Source organism: Oryza sativa, chromosome 1 (assembly GCF_034140825.1).
Source record: "Oryza sativa Japonica Group chromosome 1, ASM3414082v1".
Classification (NCBI taxonomy): Eukaryota; Viridiplantae; Streptophyta; class Magnoliopsida; order Poales; family Poaceae; genus Oryza; species Oryza sativa.
The window spans coordinates 43588576-43609552 of NC_089035.1; the positions used below are offsets into that span (position 1 = coordinate 43588576).

General features: G+C 45.2%; 3 protein-coding genes across 3 annotated transcripts; all 3 read left to right on the forward strand.

Annotated features, from left to right (window-relative positions):
- The first annotated feature begins 10784 nt into the window (after positions 1–10784).
- On the forward strand, positions 10785–13092 carry LOC4326396 (probable WRKY transcription factor 49). Its single transcript, XM_015785888.3, has 3 exons — positions 10785–11291; positions 11492–11644; positions 12029–13092. Exons 1-3 carry the CDS (start codon positions 10906–10908, stop codon positions 12720–12722), a joined length of 1233 nt encoding a protein of 410 aa, XP_015641374.1. The 5' UTR covers positions 10785–10905; the 3' UTR covers positions 12723–13092.
- Positions 13093–13511: 419 nt separating this feature from the next.
- Positions 13512–16816, forward strand: LOC4326397 (protein FIZZY-RELATED 3). The gene is made up of 8 exons (XM_015776867.3): positions 13512–14141; positions 14250–14477; positions 14941–15120; positions 15255–15512; positions 15594–15695; positions 16117–16179; positions 16266–16334; positions 16411–16816. Exons 1-8 carry the CDS (start codon positions 13659–13661, stop codon positions 16462–16464), a joined length of 1437 nt encoding a protein of 478 aa, XP_015632353.1. The 5' UTR covers positions 13512–13658; the 3' UTR covers positions 16465–16816.
- A 1567-nt stretch (positions 16817–18383) lies between these two features.
- Positions 18384–20738, forward strand: LOC4326398 (uncharacterized protein C24B11.05). Its single transcript, XM_015774110.3, has 9 exons — positions 18384–18503; positions 18743–18809; positions 19189–19254; positions 19340–19437; positions 19560–19597; positions 19669–19756; positions 19841–20113; positions 20210–20275; positions 20364–20738. The coding sequence occupies exons 2-9, from the start codon at positions 18749–18751 to the stop codon at positions 20517–20519; spliced, it is 846 nt and encodes a 281-aa protein (XP_015629596.1). The 5' UTR covers positions 18384–18503; positions 18743–18748; the 3' UTR covers positions 20520–20738.
- Positions 20739–20977: the final 239 nt, after the last annotated feature.

Here is a 20977-nt window from a genome sequence, read left to right on the forward strand (position 1 = left end):
AGTGAAGATAGTGATACCAATCAAAAGTGATGAAGTTGCACAGCCGTGGAGGCGAAGCAACCAGTCGGCAACAGTCAGGTCAGCCATCAATGAAGATGAAGGTGCCCAGCGATAAAGTTGTATAGCCATGGCAGCGAAATAATCAGTCGGTGACAGACGAGGCATATCAAAGGCGATGACGAAATCCACCAATCATGAAGATGACGATGTCGGTGATCCAGTCAATAGCGGTGTAATTGCCGATGATAATGACGAAGACGCTCATCAGCGTTTGCATAGTTGGTCAACCGTGAAGGCGAAATAGCAAGTTGGCGAAGTCTTAATCATCCATTAGCAACGGCGGAATGTCAGAGCCGATGAAGCAGAGGTGCTGGTGATGATGTCAGTGACAATAATCCATCAAACTGTTGTAGATGCTTCACTTGGAGGAAAGTATATGCTGTTGTTCAACTCAGTGAATCTGATATGAGTTGATTGGTTGATGACTCCAAACTCCCAGACATGTAAATTTAATCTTGACCTACTGCTCTGAAGCGAAGACAAAATTGATGACTCCCAGAGTTGACTTGTTGGCTGATTAATTGATTGCTTCATCTTGACATAAAGCTTGTCAAATTTTGAGCCATGTATTTGTGTAGCCCCCGACTCTTTGATTAGTTGGGAAACAACTGAACATAGAGTCGAGAATTATAGCTTCTTGTTGTCGAGTAGTCATCACTTGATTGAAGATATGTGTTGAAGATGTCCAAGTAGAAATCATGAATGTTGGAGAGCCACTTGTTGTAATTAAATAACACGGCGTCGCATGCCGATATGTCGAGATTCACAACAACGTTATGGTTGGTGATGTAGCAAAACTTGTGAAGTAGCAGCAATAGAGTTTGCCAGTGCCGAAGATAATAAAGATGAAGTCGCTCCACCATGATGACAAAGTTGTGTTGCCGTGATGAAGTGAACACGAGTCGGCGGCAACAGAAGCAAACCGGTAGTGAAGACGAGTCGGCGGCGGAAGACGATGATGTCCATCAGTAGTGGTAGCTGTATAAACCAGATGTAGAGGCGAGGGCACTAGTCAGCAGCAGACGAGACGACCAGCGATGAAGATGGTAAGGCCAATCAACACTGGCAGAATCATGCAGTCATGGAAGTGAAGAAACCAGTCGGCAGCCATGGCAAACGTAGGTAGCTTGTGTTGAAGATACTGATGCCTATTAGTAGTGACAGCGATGTAGCCAGCCGTGAAGAAGATAGCATCAGTTGGCGTTATAACAGGCCAGCCGTGCAGGCGGTGACACCAGTCAGCGGCGGATGCGGCGGCCGGTCGGTGAAGACGTAGACGCCCAACAACGGCGGCATAAAGGCCAGCCGTGCAGGCGGAAGCACCAGTCGGCGGCGGTCGAGGCGTCCGGTCGGTGAAGACGTAGACGCCCAACAACGGCGGCATAAAGGCCAACCGTGCAGGCGGAAACACCAGTCGGCAGCGGCGAAGGCAAGCCGGTCGGTAAAGACGTAGACGCCCAACAACGGCGGCATAAAGGCCAGCCGTGCAGGCGGAAACACCAGTCGGCGGCGGCGAAGGCAAGCCGGTCGGTGAAGACGTAGACGCCCAACAACGGCGGCATAAAGGCCAGCCGTGCAGGCGGAAACACCAGTCGGCGGCGGCGAAGGCAAGCCGGTCGGTGAAGACGTAGACGCCCAACAACGGCGGCATAAAGGCCAGCCGTGCAGGCGGAAACACCAGTCGGCGGCGGCGAAGGCAAGCCGGTCGGTGAAGACGTAGACGCCCAACAACGGCGGCATAAAGGCCAGCCGTGCAGGCGGAAACACCAGTCGGCAGCGGCGAAGGCAAGCCGGTCGGTAAAGACGTAGACGCCCAACAACGGCGGCATAAAGGCCAGCCGTGCAGGCGGAAACACCAGTCGGCGGCGGCGAAGGCAAGCCGGTCGGTGAAGACGTAGGCGCCCAACAACGGCGGCATAAAGGCCAGCCGTGCAGGCGGAAACACCAGTCGGCGGCGGCGAAGGCAAGCCGGTCAGTGAAGACGTAGACGCCCAACAACGGCGGCATAAAGGCCAGCCGTGCAGGCGGAAACACCAGTCGGCAGCGGCGAAGGCAAGCCGGTCGGTAAAGACGTAGACGCCCAACAACGGCGGCATAAAGGCCAGCCGTGCAGGCGGAAACACCAGTCGGCGGCGGCGAAGGCAAGCCGGTCGGTGAAGACGTAGACGCCCAACAACGGCGGCATAAAGGCCAGCCGTGCAGGCGGAAACACCAGTCGGCGGCGGTCAAGGCGAGCCGGTGGTGATGTTCTGACTGATCCATTCCTGGAGCGTAAGAGATAAGCTTAAAGCCATGAATCCCTTTTATGCATATCTGGATCTGGATCCTGCAGAACAAACATATAGGATGAGTAGTATCTGATATAAATATAATACTCGAGAAAAAATCAAGTATTTTAAAATATTTATAAATATGTATTTCTCCTCTTGTCAATTTTGATTTCCCCGAGCAGATGACTCTGTACGTTTAAACACTCTGTCCGACTAGTCATAGCCCCCAAGCATCGGGAGTCGACCTAGGCATTTCCCAAACATGCATATGAGTGACATGAGTTCGTCATTAATGGAACAAAGTTTCACGGATCGGAGTTTACTACTCGGGTACTTTTAATTATTAAGAGCAGAAAATAAATTATCTTATCTCTATGCTTTTGATTTATTCCGAATAATACTTAGCACCTTGCGTTACTCGGTCCATCCAACGAGCCCCCGGGTGCTAGGAATCGGCCCAAAGGCAACCATCCATTGACAAACCAAACGGAAAGCATAGGAAGATAGAACTCCATAACTCGATAGGTACTTTTGTACTCAGATTATGTCGCAAGCAATCAAGATAAATATTATGGAAAATATGATATAACATCTGTAGCCCCCGACTCACTGCTCAATGGAAGACCAATTGGTGTAGTGAGGCAGAGGAAAAGGAAAAATATCATATAAAGAATAAAATAAATGATGACTTAGCTTTGTCGTATTCCCTCGGTGACAGCAGAAGTAGCCGATGTGGGAATGAAGCAGTCCATCAATGGTGACAAAAACACCAGTCGGCGCCAGTGGAACCAAGCCAGTGGTGTAGATGGTGAAGCCCATTAACAACGGCGGAGTCCGCCAACCGTATAGGCAAAAACACCAGTCAGTGGCGGCAGAGGCAGGCCAACGGTGAAGTCGTAGACGCCCAACAGCAGCGGCATAATAGGCTAGCCGTGTAGGCAGAAACACCAGTCGGCGGCGGCGAAGGCCAGTCGGTCGGCGAAGACGTGGACGCCCATGAACGGTGGTGTGACCAACCAACCGTATAGGCGAGGACACCAGTCGGCGGCGACGGAGGCAGGCCGGCGGTGAAGTCGTAGACGTCCAACAGCGGCGGCATAATAGGCCAGCCGTGTAGGCGGAAACACCAGTCGGCGGCGGCAGAGGCAGGCCAACGGTGAAGTCGTAGACGCCCAACAGCAGCGGCATAATAGGCTAGCCGTGTAGGCAGAAACACCAGTCGGCGGCGGCGAAGGCCAGCCGGTCGGCGAAGACGTGGACGCCCATGAACGGTGGTGTGACCAACCAACCGTATAGGCGAGGACACCAGTCGGCGGCGACGGAGGCAGGCCGGCGGTGAAGTCGTAGACGTCCAACAGCGGCGGCATAATAGGCCAGCCGTGTAGGCGGAAACACCAGTCGGCGGCGGCGAAGGCCAGCCGGTCGGCGAAGACGTGGACGCCCATGAACGGTGGTGTGACCAACCAACCGTATAGGCGAGGACACCAGTCGGCGGCGACGGAGGCAGGCCGGCGGTGAAGTCGTAGACGCCCAACAGCGGCGGCATAATAGGCCAGCCGTGTAGGCGGAGGCACCACTCGGCGGCAACGGAGGCAAGCCGGCGGTGAAGTCGTAGACGCCCAACAGCGGCGGCATAATAGGCCAGCCGTGTAGGCGGAGGCACCACTCGGCGGCGACGGAGGCAAGCCGGCGGTGAAGTCGTAGACGCCCAACAGCGGCGGCATAATAGGCCAGCCGTGTAGGCGGAGGCACCAATCGGCGGCGACGGAGGTAGGCCGGCGGTGAAGTCGTAGATGCCCAATAGCGGCGGCATAATAGGCCAGCCGTGCAGGCGGAAACACCAGTCGGCGGCGGCGAAGGCCAGCCGGTCGGTGAAGACGTGGACGCCCATGAACGGTGGTGTGACCAACCAACCGCATAGGCGAGGACACCAGTCGGCGGCGACGGAGGCAGGCCGGCGGTGAAGTCGTAGACGCCCAACAACGGCGGCATAATAAGCCAGCCGTGCAGGCGGAAACACCAGTCGGCGGCGGACGAAGCGGCCGGTCGGTGAAGACGTAGACGATGACGGCCGTGTCGTGATCTCAACCATCATGTGAAAAACAACAAAAAATTGCCAGGAAATCAAAACGGCCGGTGATTAGGGATTAATTAATAATCAATCTAATAAAAATTAAATTGGAACAGCCAACCCAAGTTGTACGGCGTGGCTTGGATACGTCGTGCGCGTCGATCAGCTTGGGTCGCAATGCCGCAATCAGCAGTAGCCGGCGGAAGCCATCAACGGCCCTGCGACCTCGGAGAGTCGGCAGCATGTAGATGACCGACCGGGGCAGCTGTAAAGCCTAATGATAACAGCTCGAAGGCGACCGACTACGGAGACGGTGGAGCCGGTCGGCGCTGACGGATATAGCCGGCAGTAGATACGGCCGGCGGTGTACATGCAAGACAGATAGCAACAAAATAATTGCTGGTTAGAATCAACTAGTAAACAGATTAACTCTGTAGATGTAATGTGCATGTTGGTTGGATCGTGCATGTATGTTGATCAGTTGAGTCAACTCATGCAGTGTTTTCTCCTGGTAAGCTGTGACCAGCGATAGCCACCACATGTCCGTCAGCAAAACACGAAGAAAGTCTCGATGCATGAGGGCGTCGTCGACAGCTTCAGCTTGATCTCCGCCGACCGACACAAGATCGACACAAGAAAATATACCAGAAGATCGATCTATGATAAAAAAATAATCTAATAAAAATTAGATTGGAATGAACAAACCCGGTTCAAAGTTCAAGCCATTGAATTCGGTGAGATTGATCTCGCCGTTTCTCCTGAAATTGATTCCATCGCACTCTTCGACGAGGAACTCGACGCACCCCTACTTGGCGCGCCAACTGTCGAAACATGAATTCGGCAATAATAAAAGGGGGTAGCGCACGAGACCTAAAAGTGGATGGATGCGGAGACAAAGGATTTAGACAGGTTCAGGCCCTCTCAATGAGATGTAATACCCTACTCCTGTTTGGGGATTTGAATCCGCCGAGTGTGCATTGATCTGACGATCAGGTTGTCTCATGCCCCTAGAGGGGGCTCCCTGCCAGCCTTATATAGGTTGGGGGGCAGGGTTACAAGATAGAAACCTCAACCAATACGGTATTGGTTTCCTAAATCTACTCTACAATATTATCAAACCAGGACTTTAGGCCGTTCCGTAATATACAAGGAAACGTAATACCCAAGTCATGATCTGTTACATATTCTATAGATATAAGTTATCCTCTATAACTAGTCGGATAACCATGCCATGTGGGTATGGGGTACCCATATCCACACGTCCCCCAACTTGCAATATCGGAGCATCCGATGTCTCAATGGTACTATTATACCAGGTTTTGGCTTAAGTCACGAGTTAAATGTGGTCAACCGGCTTAATCAATGCGGGACCCTCATGTTAGCGGCTTAGTCTTCTTCTCTTCCTCTCTCCCTTCTTCCATCTCTTTCCCATATTTCACCAAACCTAAGGCAATGGCTAATGGGGAAAAGGGTAGCAAGCGCCAGCCAACGGGAGAGGAGATGGGCGACGACGGCACGGAGCTCTCGAGCGGTCACCTCGACTCCTCTCTCCCAATAAAGTGCCAGTTAGAATAGAGAGGAGTCGAGGCGGCTGCTCGTGCTCGCAGTGACAACACCGCCATCCAATTCCTCTCCTAGCAACCATCGCCATTCTTCGTACCACCCGACATCCTGCTGAGAGAGAGAGAAAAGAGGGAATGGTTGATAGGTGGAAGAAGACTAGGTTGTTAATGTGTGGGGCCCACGTTGATTTTGCCGGGTTGCTAAAACTAGGCACAATACAGTCATGCGACCTTAGGTACTCCGATATTGCAAATCGAAGGGACACACTATATCTAGTATTATGGTTCAATGACACGATTCAAATTCGATGTCAAGATGAGAGATCTAAAGTGAACTTATTTCAATCCACGGTACAACATTATGCGCCCCCTCCATCGATCTGGTAAGACATTATTACGTTTTGAATTATATATACTCCATTTTGGGAATATTTGAAACCTCAGTTATCATTATCTCTTAGAATCCCTCATAATAGTTTTTGGAAAATCATATCCGTCATAATCTTATAAACTTGTTTTTCAATATCAAATAATACTGATTACATTCATAACTCGAAGACCATAAAAAATGTCAAATGCCAAGTACTTTTTATTGCTTAGAGAGAGAGAGAGAGGGGTACTTTTTACTAGGAAGAGAGTACTAACGTTGTGATGCATGCGTTGACCCTATGTGTATGTACTGTACATTAATTATATCGATCGATCGATCTAGTTGGCTATTATGTCTACTATACTGTCTTTACTTGTAACACTACTCCGGACTACTGTTTTGCACGCACCACCCAACAATATATATATGTAGCTAGGAAGCAGGAATGGTCCAGCTCGCTAAGGCCAACAAACCCCATGCGTGTATATGCTATGCAAGCTGACTCTAGATGAGATACGGATCCAGAAAATAATAGCAGGGTTTTAAATAAAATAAATAAAATTATGACCCTTCCTTTGCTTGTATATATATGAAAAAAAAATTATTAGTGATGACTCACATGATCCTATAATTATCCGTAGTAGAGGCTCGAGCCCTCATCGTTCTCGTCGTGTTAGATCCGCCGATATCTCGATCCATCTTAATTTAATTTAACCCTGTCCTTCAAAATGAAAATATCAATAGCTTGTAGTGCTTTGACTTTGCTGTTGATCGACTGAGATCGATCGGTTGGTCAGTATACGTATACATGCATGCAGGTGACCTGATCTCTTGGTTAACTTAATTATATATTATTACCAATGGTGTATTCCCTCTGTCCAAAAAAAATTTAACTTCAGATTAAATTTTGTTCTACAGAAAATCAACTTTTACCATACTGCCTACCCTCAGCACGTAAAGCAGAAAATTTTATCTCTTCAATATATACCTTTTACCTACCCATCACTATTACTGTTTTTTTAATGATTAAGGGTATTTTAGTTATTCTCCATCTTCACTAATTTTATCTTAGAATGTAAGAAATGAATTTTTTTCGAGAAAGATGGAGTATACGAAGTAGTAGATCGATGAAGATGCATGAGTACTAGCTAGTGTCGACTCGATCTGACTCAAGAGTCAAGATGAATGGATGGATCACAGATCAGTCCCGGCCAATGCACACGACAAATTAAGCTAAATATGCATGCTACTGCGCGCCTAGTAACATGCAAACGCGAGGTAATCGATCGAATGGAGGCGAGTACATGCATGCAGAGGCAGGGTCGCCAGCCATGCAAGCTAGCGCTAGCAGGTTACGCATGCAGCAGGTCAACCCCTTGTCGTATCCCATGGCTTCTCCCTAATTAATTCCTCTTGTTGCTTTGCTCCCCACTGTCGTCAGTGCCCCACTGCACTGCATGCTCTCCTCTCACTGTTACTACTATAAATCTCATCATTCCACCGCCCGCCCAGTACCCTTCTTTATAAGTCAACTCTTTATTCACCATTACACGCACAGTAATTAATTTGCAGCAGTACAGTATCAGTATGGCAGCTGCTAGATCAATCGATCAGCTTGTTGGTAATTATTCATGCAGTCGCACGTCACTGCCCATGCATCAACGATCATATATATCGACAAGTAATTAATTAAGCTAGCTTGGCCAGCAGTACGTGAGTCTGACGATGCATGCATGGATGACCCTGCTAATTAATTATACTTCCTCCATACTCATAGAAAAAGTCCTTTAGAACAATATTTAAATCAAACATTTAAAATATAAATCATGAATAACTCTTAAATTGTTGAGTTTAAAAATGTAAAAATTATATGAATAGATTTGTCTTGAAAAATACTTTCATAAAAGTGCACATATATTACTTTTCAATAAATATTTTTATAGAAAAAAGAAGTCAAAATTGTGTTTTGTAAACCGTGTCGCTGTCCAAAACGACTTCCTTTACGAGTATCAACCAATCGAATTGCCCTCCCTCTCAAAAGTCAACCTCCTCCAAATTAAAGGCATGCAAGACGCCAAAGGCGGCAGATCTGTATTCTTCCCGTGGACGGTGTGCGCATGCATGCGTACAAACTTTTTTTTTTGTTGGATTTGGTACGAGCGTAGCTGATAAAGATAGCTAGCTCATCAGCTTCCTTCACAGAATCACAAGAACTAGTGGCATATGAATCCTACATACTTCTATCCAATTCGATCGATCATTCACCTTGTGCCTATGCAATAGGCAATATCTGAGCTAGCGAACACAGTAACTCTCCCCTCCCCCCTCCTCACGCGCCGATCATAAATTAATACTCCCTCCGTAATGTATGACGCCGTTAACTTTTTAAGATGCGTTTGATCGTTCATCTTATATAAAAAAATATATAATTTTTATTATTTATTTAAAGTATGATTTAACTATTATATTTGTATTTGCACAAAAATTTGAATAAGATAAATAGTCAAACATCGATCAAAAAGTCAACGGCATCATACATTAAAAAATAAAGGTAGTATTCAATATTTTGTAAAATATTGATCGGACTTGTAAAATTTCAACAATCAATTTTATATCATAATAAAGTAATATAATACGTTTATGACATTATGATAGTATTTTCCATTTTTATGCGCGCAACTTTACATCAATTGTTTATTTATTTTCTAATTTATCATTTAAGAATTTGTTAATCGCCAGTGTTTCAAAGGTTTGATCGAGTATTTACACCACGGATCAATTAATCAATATGCACAAGTACAAAAGAATTAATTAAGAATATGTATAACTATGCCGTTGATCTGCACATTAATTTGGAGACAAGGCTGATTATTCAAGATTTTGCCAGAATTGCAATTACATAATCAAATGTATGATGCCGGAATATATTGAAGATGGGTGGAGCTTTTACATGGTACTCCGTACTGAATTGGCACGCATGCCAATAATCTAGCTGATGTTTGCGTTTGGCCAAAGTGATCAAATTATTAAGAAACATAGTTTGTCTTCATTCCTGCATTTATTCTTTCGTCTCGACAGCTCTGTAGGGCTCTTTTTAGGGGACAAATCAAGGATATTATATGAGATTAGGTATAGTTTCCAGCTGCATACCTAGCCCCGCTGAACTTGCGCTTAATTAGTTATTTCTCCGGCCACATATTCAGCATATATATACATGGTTCTATCAGTGTGGTGGTTGATTAATTAGCTGCGCTGGGCGTGCAGAATATTTCCATCGATCGTATCCATCGATAGAGACGTGAACAATATGTGCTTTCTAGATACAGTAGTAGTATATACTTCATAGTTGATATATATGGCGAAACTATTCTAAACACTCGAGGAGAAACTATTCTCCTCGTTGTTTACATGTCATCTTTAAATAATTATAAAATTTTGTTATAAAGTTCAATAAGATAGATAAATATGTGATAAATCTCACTCCACAAACATAAATGTCAAATTTAACTTCTATAAATTTTAAAAAATATTTGACATTATAATATATGTCAAGAGGATATCGTCTCAGAGAGCTTAATCTACGCCCACATATATACATAGTTTAATTAGGGCGCGCTACATACTAGAGATTGTTTGGAGGCAGTGCTGCATGCATGCCCTACCTAGCTGCATACTAATTAATTATTCGAGCAGTTCAAATGGATCAGAGAATAATTAGGAGAAGTAGCAGCACAGGGGTAAAAGCTAGTGGAAAAAGGTGGTGCATGCATGCATTGGTTAAAAGTCTCGATCGATCGATTGTCAATTCTTCGCAATCATAGATGCTAGCTAGCTTTAGTTGTTGACAATTGCATATTAGTTGCACCATTATATATGTTGTGTTGGGTCAGTTGGTTCCATCGATTGCCAATTCTTGGCAGTAACATATATAGAACTTAATATACATATGCAGTTTCCTGAACATGCATAAACACATCTCCAGATGTTTCATCCTGCAAACGTCCGATATATTCATATATAGTATCGAGCTAGCTAGCTGGATTATTACTACTTAAGGGCAGGCCGGGATATCAAAATCTCAATCAAAGGTCACCTACTACATACCTGCACCCATCTTCAATTCAATCCATTTTGGCCTGCTTCAACCTACACCGATTGAATTAATTTAATTATTAATAACTGCACCACACGCGCTTACTCATCTCTCTCAACACGTAATTTGTTCTGTTTGGTGATCATGAGTGAATATATGTATATATGTTTACATAATGATCAGTGAATATATGTATATAGACATATAATTCAGGCTAACACTCGATCGATCGATCGATCTATCCATCTAGCTACCATGAGGGGTACATTTGTCATTTTGGGACGATGAAGAGAGATCGAACTCCGGCCTCTCACTCTCACTATATATACACGCATACCCTGGGCTGGGTTGGTAGATTATATTAATGAAGTCACACTCACACACTAGCTAGCTAACCAGCCAGTTAATACTCCATATAAACAAACTGATCCTATCTTGGAAGAATTAAGCAAGTAGCAGCAGCAGCTTAGGTTGATCATATGGATGGTGCGATGCAAGAGAGCAGAGAGTATTGGCGCGACGGCGGCGATGTCGTCGGAGAGGAGCTCTTGAGGGAGATCCTCGATGAGACCGCCGCGGTGCATTCCAATTCCAATTCCAATTCAAATTCAAATTCCAATTCAAAGGAGGCGGAGGAGGAGGATGAGAGAGAATATTTTGCCGCAGCTGCAGCGGATGAGCAGCTGCAGGTGGAGGCTCCTTGCGGGCGGCGGCGGCGGGAGTCGATGGTGAACAAGCTCATCTCCACGGTGTATTCTGGGCCAACCATCAGCGACATCGAGAGCGCTCTCTCCTTCACCGCCGCCGGCGACCATCAGCTACTCGCCGACGGTCACAATTTCGCTGCAAGTAGCTGTAGCCCAGTGTAAGTGTAGCTACCTCTGTCTCTGTTTGTACATATGCATGTATATATGCTAGCTTAATTAACTGCATGCTTATATATATGTTACTCCTGCGCATGCTTGTAATTTAATTTACTTGTGACATGCTCGTTGGGAGGAGTGATATATATATTACTTGGTGGAAAAATGATAAAATTAATTAAAAGAATGAATAAATATATAGGGTTTTCTCGCCGGAGAAGACGTTGAGCAAGACGATGGAGAACAAGTACACACTGAAGATGAAAAGCTGTGGGAATAATGGTGGGCTCGCAGATGATGGGTACAAATGGAGAAAGTATGGCCAGAAATCCATTAAGAACAGCCCAAACCCCAGGTATATATATTTGTACTACTCTCTCTCTCTCTCTATATATATAGTAGTATATACCATATACATTTGCATCTACTAGCTAGCTAGCTAGCAAACCAGGCGGCTCAATTAATTAGTGATACATGAAACTAAGGAAAGTGGGAGCTAATTAAACACCAGCTGTGCAGTGTTAGGCCTCAAATGGCATGTGAAGTTATGTATCGTCCCTTGATTGTCATCGAGGACAAGATCAAGTATCCATGCATGTAGACGTGTCGATTAATTGTTCGTCTGCAGTACTTTGCTTAATTAGCTACTAGCTCTTGCTAGGTTAATTACATACATACATATAGTAAGAAAAAATAAACTTATATATAGGACGCGTGTATGTATGTGGGATGGATGCAGGAGCTACTACCGGTGCACGAATCCGCGGTGCAACGCGAAGAAGCAGGTGGAGCGAGCTGTGGACGAACCCGACACTCTGATCGTCACCTACGAGGGTCTCCACCTGCACTACACCTACTCTCACTTCCTCCACTCCACTTCTTCCTCCTCGTCGTCTACTACCACCCAACAACAACTGCAGCCTCAGCCTCAGATGATGACCAACTGCAAGAAGAAGCCCAAGCTGCACCTGCACCCGCTGCTGCACGACGACCCACCCCCACCCCCACCGCCGCCGGAAATGACGACCATGATGATAATGCAGAGCTTCAGCATCCAGCAACAACAACATGATGATGATCAGCTGCTGCAGCCTGCTGCAGATGATCACTTGATGGTGCAGGCTCCCCCCGATGATTGTTACAATATTAACGGCAGCAGCAGCAGCGGCTTGATGATGAGCTTGGACGACGACGAGCAGGCCGCCGGCGCCGGCGGGCTACTGGAGGACGTGGTGCCTCTGCTGGTCCGCCGCCCGCCGCCGCCCATCTGCAACAACAACAACTACTACTACTCGCCGGCCACCACCTGCACCTCTGACAACGAGTACGGCTCGTCGGCGTCGGCGTCGCCGTCCTCCTCCGTCTCCGTCTCCAGCTGGACTACTCCCATGTCTCCCTGCATCGACATGGCCATACTCTCCAACATCTTCTAGCTATATTCAAATTAATGAAATTTCATCTAGTATTCTCTAGCTAGCTAGCTAGTCGATCTAGTACTTACAAGATATATATAGGTATGTATGCGTACTGTACGTACGTAGCTAGTGCAGCACGTATTACTACTATAGTTGTTGCTTTTGTTAATTTCCAGCTGATCCACCATGCATCGTATCGAAAGGTACACGTTGTATCTACTACTATATGTATGTATCTTCATCAGAGTATAGTATATAGAAGTAGTATATGTAGATCCATCCTATGCTATGTCATATGGAAATCTAGCTATAAGATGCTCTCGCCGGCCGGCTGGCTTAAATATTGGCGATGCAATAATAATTAATATAATCTCTATATTTGTATCAATCATATATTGATGAGATATTGCACGAGTTAAATCGCCCGGACTGTCAATATTTTCTGCGGCTAATAAAAAAATCACATTGCTCATCCAATGCCTCTATCACATTCTTTCTTGTTCACATTTCCTCTTCTCGGTGGTAATATAATAGTAGCATCTGAAAGAAAAGAAAAGTACTATATGTTTGGGCCTAGTATCATGTTGGCCCAACACATCATACACGTAAGATCTGGCCGGCCCAAAACAAATGCGAATCCATGGGCTTGGTTTTTCCACGGGCCTTTAAAGAAAGAAAGCGAGGAAGGAAATGCTAATGGGCCGGCCCGCATGGCAGAGAGAGTACAACGGCTACTCGGGTGGGGGGCCCACAGTCAGAGGGAGACAGCTCGTGCTAGAAAAAGTAGGCGACTTGCCCACTCCAACCAAAGTGACCGTTGCAACCTCATCTCCGCTCCTCTTCCTCCTCCTCGTCGTCGTTGTCGTCGTCGGCGGCGCATCCAGCCTCGACGTGCCGGCGGCGGTGGGTGGCGGGGCAGCAGACGAGCAAGAAAGAGATCCCTAGTCTCTCTCGATGGCGACGGACGCGTCCCCCAAGCCGGCGCCGCCGCGCCTCAACGTGCCGCCGGCGATGGCGGGGGGGCTCCGCCTCGATCCCGCCGTCGCCTCCCCGGCCCGCCTCCTCCTCGACGTCCCCAAGACGCCATCCCCTTCCAAGACCACGTACAGCGACCGCTTCATCCCCTGCCGCTCCTCCTCCCGCCTCCACAACTTCGCCCTCCTCGACCGCGACCGCGCCTCCCCCTCCTCCACCACCGACGACGCCCCCTACTCCCGCCTCCTCCGCGCCGAGATCTTCGGCCCGGACTCCCCCTCCCCGGCTCCCTCCTCCCCCAACACCAACCTCTTCCGCTTCAAGACCGACCACCCCTCGCCCAAATCGCCCTTCGCCGCCTCCGCCGCCGCCACCGCCGGCCACTACGACTGCACCGCCGGCTCCGCTGAATCCTCCACGCCGCGCAAGCCGCCCAGGAAGGTCCCCAAGACCCCGCACAAGGTGGGTTCCCAACGTTCCTTCTTCCCTCTTCTTGGGCATTTCCACAAACACCCACTGCGCAACTAAAACAATCTTTTGGTTTCCGATCCGTGTGCGTGCGCAACTCAGGTCCTGGACGCGCCGTCGCTGCAGGACGACTTCTACCTCAATCTTGTCGACTGGTCGTCGCAGAACACGCTCGCCGTCGGCCTCGGGAATTGCGTCTACCTCTGGTCGGCTTCCAATTGCAAGGTCACCAAGCTCTGCGATTTGGGGCCCAGGGACAGCGTCTGCGCTGTGCACTGGACCCGAGAAGGCTCCTATCTTGCCATCGGCACCAGCCTTGGCGATGTCCAGGTTTCCCCCTCTCATCTCCTCTCCTCTACTCTCTACTGAATAAATTGCCTGCAGCATATGATTGTCTTCAGTTTATCTATCTAGTACTTAGTAGTAATTGTTTTCTACACTCTTTAGATTTCATCACAACAATTACACAAACTATATACATCAATTGTTCCAAATATCCTGAATCCTGGGCTGATGCAATTCGCTTCGTTCACCATCTCGTATGATAGATGTACACTAGTAAAGATTTGAAACATAAGCCCTATTGCTGAAACTCTAAACTTTTATTCGATTCTAGTACTAACTATCACTATCACAACACGTACATACTTCTTTCAATGTGTCCAGGATGTGTGCGACAGTTTTGTCTGCAAATCTCAAACTACCTATACTTGAATTAGCCTATTGTTTTTGTTCAACTCTGTGAATTTGTTCATGGCTATCGAGAATTTGATGCATACATAAATTCCAACAGATTTGGGATAGCTCTCGCTGTAAACGGATTAGGAACATGGGAGGACACCAAACACGGACTGGTGTATTAGCATGGAGCTCCCGAATCTTGTCCTCCGGTAGCAGGGACAAGAACATATTGCAGCATGACATCCGTGTCCCAAGTGACTATATCAGCAAGTTCTCAGGGCACAGATCAGAGGTGAGACTTCTAACTACTTCCAAGCCATAGGTTTTTGGAAAATAGCTCACTAACTATGCAAGTTAAAATCATCCCATCTCACAGTAAGATTTCAGAACCATGTATGTGCATCAAGTGACAGTTTTTTTGGTCAGGTCTGTGGACTGAAATGGTCGCACGACGACCGTGAGCTTGCATCCGGTGGAAATGATAATCAGCTGCTAGTATGGAACCAACGTTCGCAGCAGCCGATATTGAGGCTGACAGAACACACAGCTGCAGTTAAAGCAATAGCATGGTCACCACATCAGCAAGGCCTCCTGGCATCAGGTGGTGGAACCGCTGATAGGTGTATCAGGTTCTGGAACACGGTTAATGGAAACATGCTGAATTCAGTGGACACAGGCAGCCAGGCGAGTAGTTCTGAACAAGCCTCTAAAAAGTAGTTCAGTGAATTTTTACTGTCATCCTCACCAGCTGCTTTCTGTTTTCAGGTTTGTAATCTTGCCTGGTGTAAAAATGTAAATGAGCTTGTGAGCACTCATGGGTATTCCCAAAACCAAATCATGGTGTGGAAGTACCCATCTATGTCAAAGGTAAGCTTAAATTCCCGTGGGCTGTCAAGCCTACTAATTCACCAGTTAGACAATTGTGCATCAAGTAATCACTCATTCGGATAAAAACGTGAAAAAAAGCAGAGGAAGTTATGTGTCTGATTTCTCCTAGGGTTGTTTCCAAAGAACTCATTCCTTTCTGTGGGCCGAGACATTGACTCATGGATTGCTTAAACGCTTAAAAGGAATTTAGTATCAACATAGTTGACGAGCATGTAATGCTTAAAAAGAACAATATCAGTATGGCTGCAAATCCAAGTGAAGTATTTCACAGGGGGCTATTTTCATTTGTATTTGCAGATAAGGATAAGAGTAGAATAATTCCTTTGAATTTTTAATATCTGTTCAAGAAAGATTTCCACTAGTGCAGTACCACTAAGTATTTTATGTTTTCGATAAACAGGTTGCTACTCTAACTGGACACACGCTGCGAGTGCTTTACCTTGCAATGTCACCTGATGGACAGGTAAATCTTTTTCCAAACTGCAAATCATGTATCCGGAAAAATATTCCTGGGAATCGTCCTAAATGATGCATATTACTCATTTGCAGACAATAGTAACAGGAGCCGGGGATGAAACCCTCAGATTTTGGAATATTTTTCCTTCAATGAAGACACAGGTAGGCATCTATTGTTGAACACAGATTTTATTTATTTTGTGGCTTGTAGCTTGAACTGCCATATTGTTTGCACCAGGCTCCTGTTCGTGATATTGGGCTCTGGTCATTCTCGAGAAGCCACATACGGTGACCATAATAGGAGGCAAAGAAAATGCATATGTTTGTATGAAACATAATTTTCTGAACTTGTGCAGTTCTTCAGCGATTTGTAAATTGTGAGGCCTAATTATTCATTTATTGTTTGTGTGCGCGTGTGTGTCTGTGAGATCGAGAGAAAGGGAGAAGAACTCATATTAACATAACCAATTCTTTGTATTAGAAGCTCATAAGTCGGCTAGTTTCTTGTTTGGAATTTCATTGCAGAGAAACAAGGGCCTTGTAATTTATCACAAACTTATATGCTTGTATTATTCTCACACACTTTGTGGCCATTTCATGACTTCAAAATGGATCAAACCTCTGGATTATGTTTGTTGCTTAAATGCCAGCCTTTGTCAGTCTTTTTGTTTATGCCTTGAGCTGTAAACAACAGCTTGCCACACAGGATGCTGCATTCAGACTGGTTAAGTTGTACTCTTGTTCAGTTTACTAGTAGTATAATTCTTGTTGCTTCCTGAAAGCAGCATTGTGCAGACGGGTAAACGGCATCCGATGCTGAGACCGTTCTCGAGAAAGAAGAGATGAAGAGGAGTAAGATGGAATTTGGGTGACGCCTTTGAGCCGGCATAAAGGAAAAAAGAGCGAACCAGCATATAGCATGGTCGGTGCAACCCCAAGCCTGGTCCAAACTTATTAAAATCAGGCAAGCAAGCAGCCAGCCAGTATGATATTGAATTCTTGGCCAAGAAGACTTTCTCCATGATGATCACGCCTCTTCCTCAGTCACAAGTTCAGCTTTATTTTATTTTATGAAATGAATAATACTAGCAAGTTTTTTTTTTAAAGAACTACTAACACGAAGTAACCCAAAAAAAAAAACAAGTTGATTCTTGTGGTCGAGTTACACGCGGCAGCCTGCAAGGAGTGATGGGTGCACATGAGAAGTGGTAGCGTAGTCGGTTTGACAGATTGGTGCCGAGCTGCCGATGCAAATGCAAGAAGCAATTCAATCCAGCATCCAGTTCAAGTGCAACCAGGTAGGTGATCCAAATGAGCTGTGTGCAATGATGCTTCAGCGACTCATCTTCATGGAACAATAATGCCGCCATCTCTTCCTCAATCTGCTTATTTCTTCTCTTGTAAGAATTCTTGTTGCTGTATGGAGCACGAAGCAAGAAAGAGCTGAACCTTCACTTCTTCCTCATTGCTCTTTGTTTGTGGAGCAATCTGGATAGATAACTGAATCTTTCAGAAAAGAGAAAATGATTTGGACAGATAACTGCACACGTAGTACGTCTGCTACGAGGACATTGACTTTTAACAACAATCTATAGCTGTTTACTCATCAAAAATTAGTACTGCTACTAGGATAGAGTAGTTTGTTTGGATCTGATGGTTACACATTGACCCCAAATACCAATACGTGCAGAACAAGTACTAGTAACAATAATCCTGTCACGTTTGCAGCCTGCCATCAACTGAAATTGAATTTGTCAACGACAGTCAAGTACTAATGAAACCAATAAACATCGGATTTAAATATCTCCATGAATATTTATTTGTTGCATCATCTGAATTTGGCATGTAGTATAACGCTTGCTTTATAAAAACACTTTCATGGGTACAAATTTATACTATTTCTTATAATAATTAATACTATATTAAATTAACAATATATATTTTTCTGGAGAGTGTAAGGCGTCATCAGGGACAAAGTAAGCAATGAGAAAACACCCATCAAATATTTCCGTCAAAAAAGTTGTTAGCCCTAGACATGAAAAAAGAAAGAGAGAAGAAAATATATTTTTTTTCCACAGCACAACGGCTCCCTTTCCTTCTCATTCCTCGCGGGGAGGGGCGGCGCCGACGCCTCATCGACTAGTTCACTCCATCTCCATCTCCATCTCCATCTCCATCTACATATACGGCCGCTTCCAACTGCAATCTCCTGCCTGCCCAGCGATTCTTCCCACGATTTCCTTTCCTGCTTTTCTCATCCCTTTTGTTTCTTCACTCCGGCTCACCGCGCGAACCAATCTTCTGCCTTCACACAACCAATTCATCAAGCAGGTCTGTTTTCCCATTCCCTTCTTTTCTTGGACCAGCCAAATTTCCTTTTTTATTTTTGTGTGTATCAAGGATGGCGGCAGTTCATTGGGGATCCTAGTCAAATCTTGTACTAGTCCGGCCTGTAACGCCAAAGCTTAGATCTGAATCGGATATCTCTCTTCAATCCTGTGTTTGTATTGTTTGTTTGGGCGTAAAGTCGTTACTTTTTTTTTCTTCTGTTGGTTGGTTGGTTGTATCAGATCGAGATGGAGTGCGAGAGCAACTACAGCAAGGAGCAGAGGCTCAACGGCGACAGCCTCGTCTTCGGTATGCTACCCATTGCTTAACCAGTACTCCCTCCCTCCTTAAACATTTGACGCCGTTAACTTTTTTAAATATGTTTAAACGCTCATCTTATTTAAAAAATTTAAGTAATTATTAATTCTTTTCCTATCATTTGATTCATTGTTAAATATACTACTACTCAAGTTTTTGAATAATATTCACAAAATTTTTTAAATAAGACAAATGGTCAAACATGTTTAAAAAAGTCAACGGCATCAAATATTTAGGGACGGAGCGAATGATTCAATAGTAATTCTTGCCATCACTGGTGCTGTCTCCAATTGCATTTCAGAAAAAAAAAAGGAATTTCATTTAAAGTGAAACTGCAAGATTTTCATACCTTGTTCATTTTCCTTTTTAGACCTTGATGACACGCTGTATCCGGTGACCTCCGGCATTGGAGCCGACGTCGTAAGGAACATCCAAGGTACACAAACAGTCAAGCACAACGTATTAGCATTTCTTGGAACAGATATGTTGATGAGGTATGTGGTGTTGTTTGGATGTTTCAGCTTATATGATCGAAAAGCTTGGTGTGGAAGAGAGCATCAGTTTGGAGCTATGCGTCCTCCTCTACAAGCAGTATGGAACTACCATGGCCGGTTTGAGGGTCTGTATGCTTTACTCTATTCCCCAGCAAAGTTGCCCCCCTTTTTGGGTGCTTGTTCATATCTTCCTTGCTGTTCTGTAACCCTCTTAAGTATTGTTCCTTTCAATCTTATGATGATGCAGGCTGTTGGGTACCAGTTTGATTATGACGACTTCCACAGGTATTGGCTTCTCACCAAAATACATGTTTTTGCCAGTAATCAGGTTCTTAGTTGCTTCATTTTCTGTGCAGCTATGTTCATGGAAGGTTGGCTTATGAGAAAATTAAGCCTGATCCAGTACTTAGGAACATTCTCCTAAGCTTGCCAATCCGCAAAGTTGTATGTACGCAAACCTCAAGTTTATTTTGTACAAAACATAATAAGCATTTGATTCTAATGATAGATTTTAATTGTTTTGACCAGGTCTTCACAAATGGTGACAGAATTCATGCTTCAAGGGCCCTCAAGAGGCTAGGAATAGAAGATTGCTTTGAAAGAGTTGTGTGCTTTGAGACACTGAACCCAACATCATCCTCTCTTTCGGCAGCTGGTCAGGTTGAAATTTTTGATATAATGAAGCATCTGGCTCATCCAGAGCCTGGGGTTGAACTACCAAAGTCGCCAATCCTGTGCAAGCCAAATATAGATGCCATGCGGCAAGCTCTCAAGGTTGCCTCCATCAATCCGAAGACATCGGTAAGCACTTAATTTCCTGCCTGCTCATTTTTCAGAATCACAGGTCTGGTCCTCTTTGGTGTGTAAACTGATCGACATGCTTGAAACACCTATCAGATATTGTTTGATGACAGCGCCAGGAACATCCAGGCTGCGAAGCTAATAGGAATGTATACTGTCCTGGTAATTATCCCTTTCGGTTAATTAATTTTGAGCGTAACGATTATGTAATGTTTAGGTAAAGTAACTGATGATAATGTGAATGTACCAGGTTGGAACTTCTGAAAGAATAAAGGGTGCTGACCATGCGTTGGAAAGCCTTCACAACATGAAGGAAGCATTGCCTGAGCTGTGGGATGAAGCTGTGAAGGATGAGGATGTCAGGAAGTCAAGCAAAGTCGGAATTGAGACATCTGTGATCGCTTAAAACTCCCATGAATGTTTCTGATGGAGAACAGCATGAGATGAGTGGATCATTTTTCAGAGCTCATCTCTGCACTTTCTTATGTCTGAAAGTAGATGTGCTAATTTAGGGGAGATTTTACTCTTCTTCATGTACTGTGTGAGTGTGTGACTGCCTGTAATAAATAAATAAATAAATGCCATCTATGAACTGACAATACAATTCCTGGTGATGTTTTGTTCTTGTTTGGTCTTTAACACGTTGTGACTTGTGAGCACCGGATGACTTTGTGGTTCAGCGTTTTTGTTTCTTTGAGAATAGATTTTAGCATGCACGCCACAAGTCAGCCTTGATATACTTGAGACATGTCATTTCTTTGAAACTGAAGAAAGACTTGCTGCTATTCCAGATGATTCGACTGGAGGAGGCTAGTTGTTCATCTATGCTTTGCTCTGTTCAACTACCTCCTTGCCTAGCATACA

Excerpts from the sequence above, each read along its gene's own strand:
- LOC4326396 (XM_015785888.3), top strand. The coding sequence starts at position 10,906 with ATGGATGGTGCGATGCAAGAGAGCAGAGAGTATTGGCGCGACGGCGGC. Across the intron at positions 11,292-11,491 it reads GCAAGTAGCTGTAGCCCAGT|GGTTTTCTCGCCGGAGAAGA; the intron begins GTAAGTGTAGCT and ends ATAAATATATAG. Across the intron at positions 11,645-12,028 it reads AAGAACAGCCCAAACCCCAG|GAGCTACTACCGGTGCACGA; the intron begins GTATATATATTT and ends GGATGGATGCAG.
- LOC4326397 (XM_015776867.3), top strand. The coding sequence starts at position 13,659 with ATGGCGACGGACGCGTCCCCCAAGCCGGCGCCGCCGCGCCTCAACGTG. Across the intron at positions 14,142-14,249 it reads TCCCCAAGACCCCGCACAAG|GTCCTGGACGCGCCGTCGCT; the intron begins GTGGGTTCCCAA and ends TGCGCAACTCAG. Across the intron at positions 15,121-15,254 it reads TCTCAGGGCACAGATCAGAG|GTCTGTGGACTGAAATGGTC; the intron begins GTGAGACTTCTA and ends TTTTTTGGTCAG.
- LOC4326398 (XM_015774110.3), top strand. The coding sequence starts at position 18,749 with ATGGAGTGCGAGAGCAACTACAGCAAGGAGCAGAGGCTCAACGGCGAC. Across the intron at positions 18,810-19,188 it reads CGGCGACAGCCTCGTCTTCG|ACCTTGATGACACGCTGTAT; the intron begins GTATGCTACCCA and ends TTTCCTTTTTAG. Across the intron at positions 19,757-19,840 it reads GCTTGCCAATCCGCAAAGTT|GTCTTCACAAATGGTGACAG; the intron begins GTATGTACGCAA and ends TGTTTTGACCAG.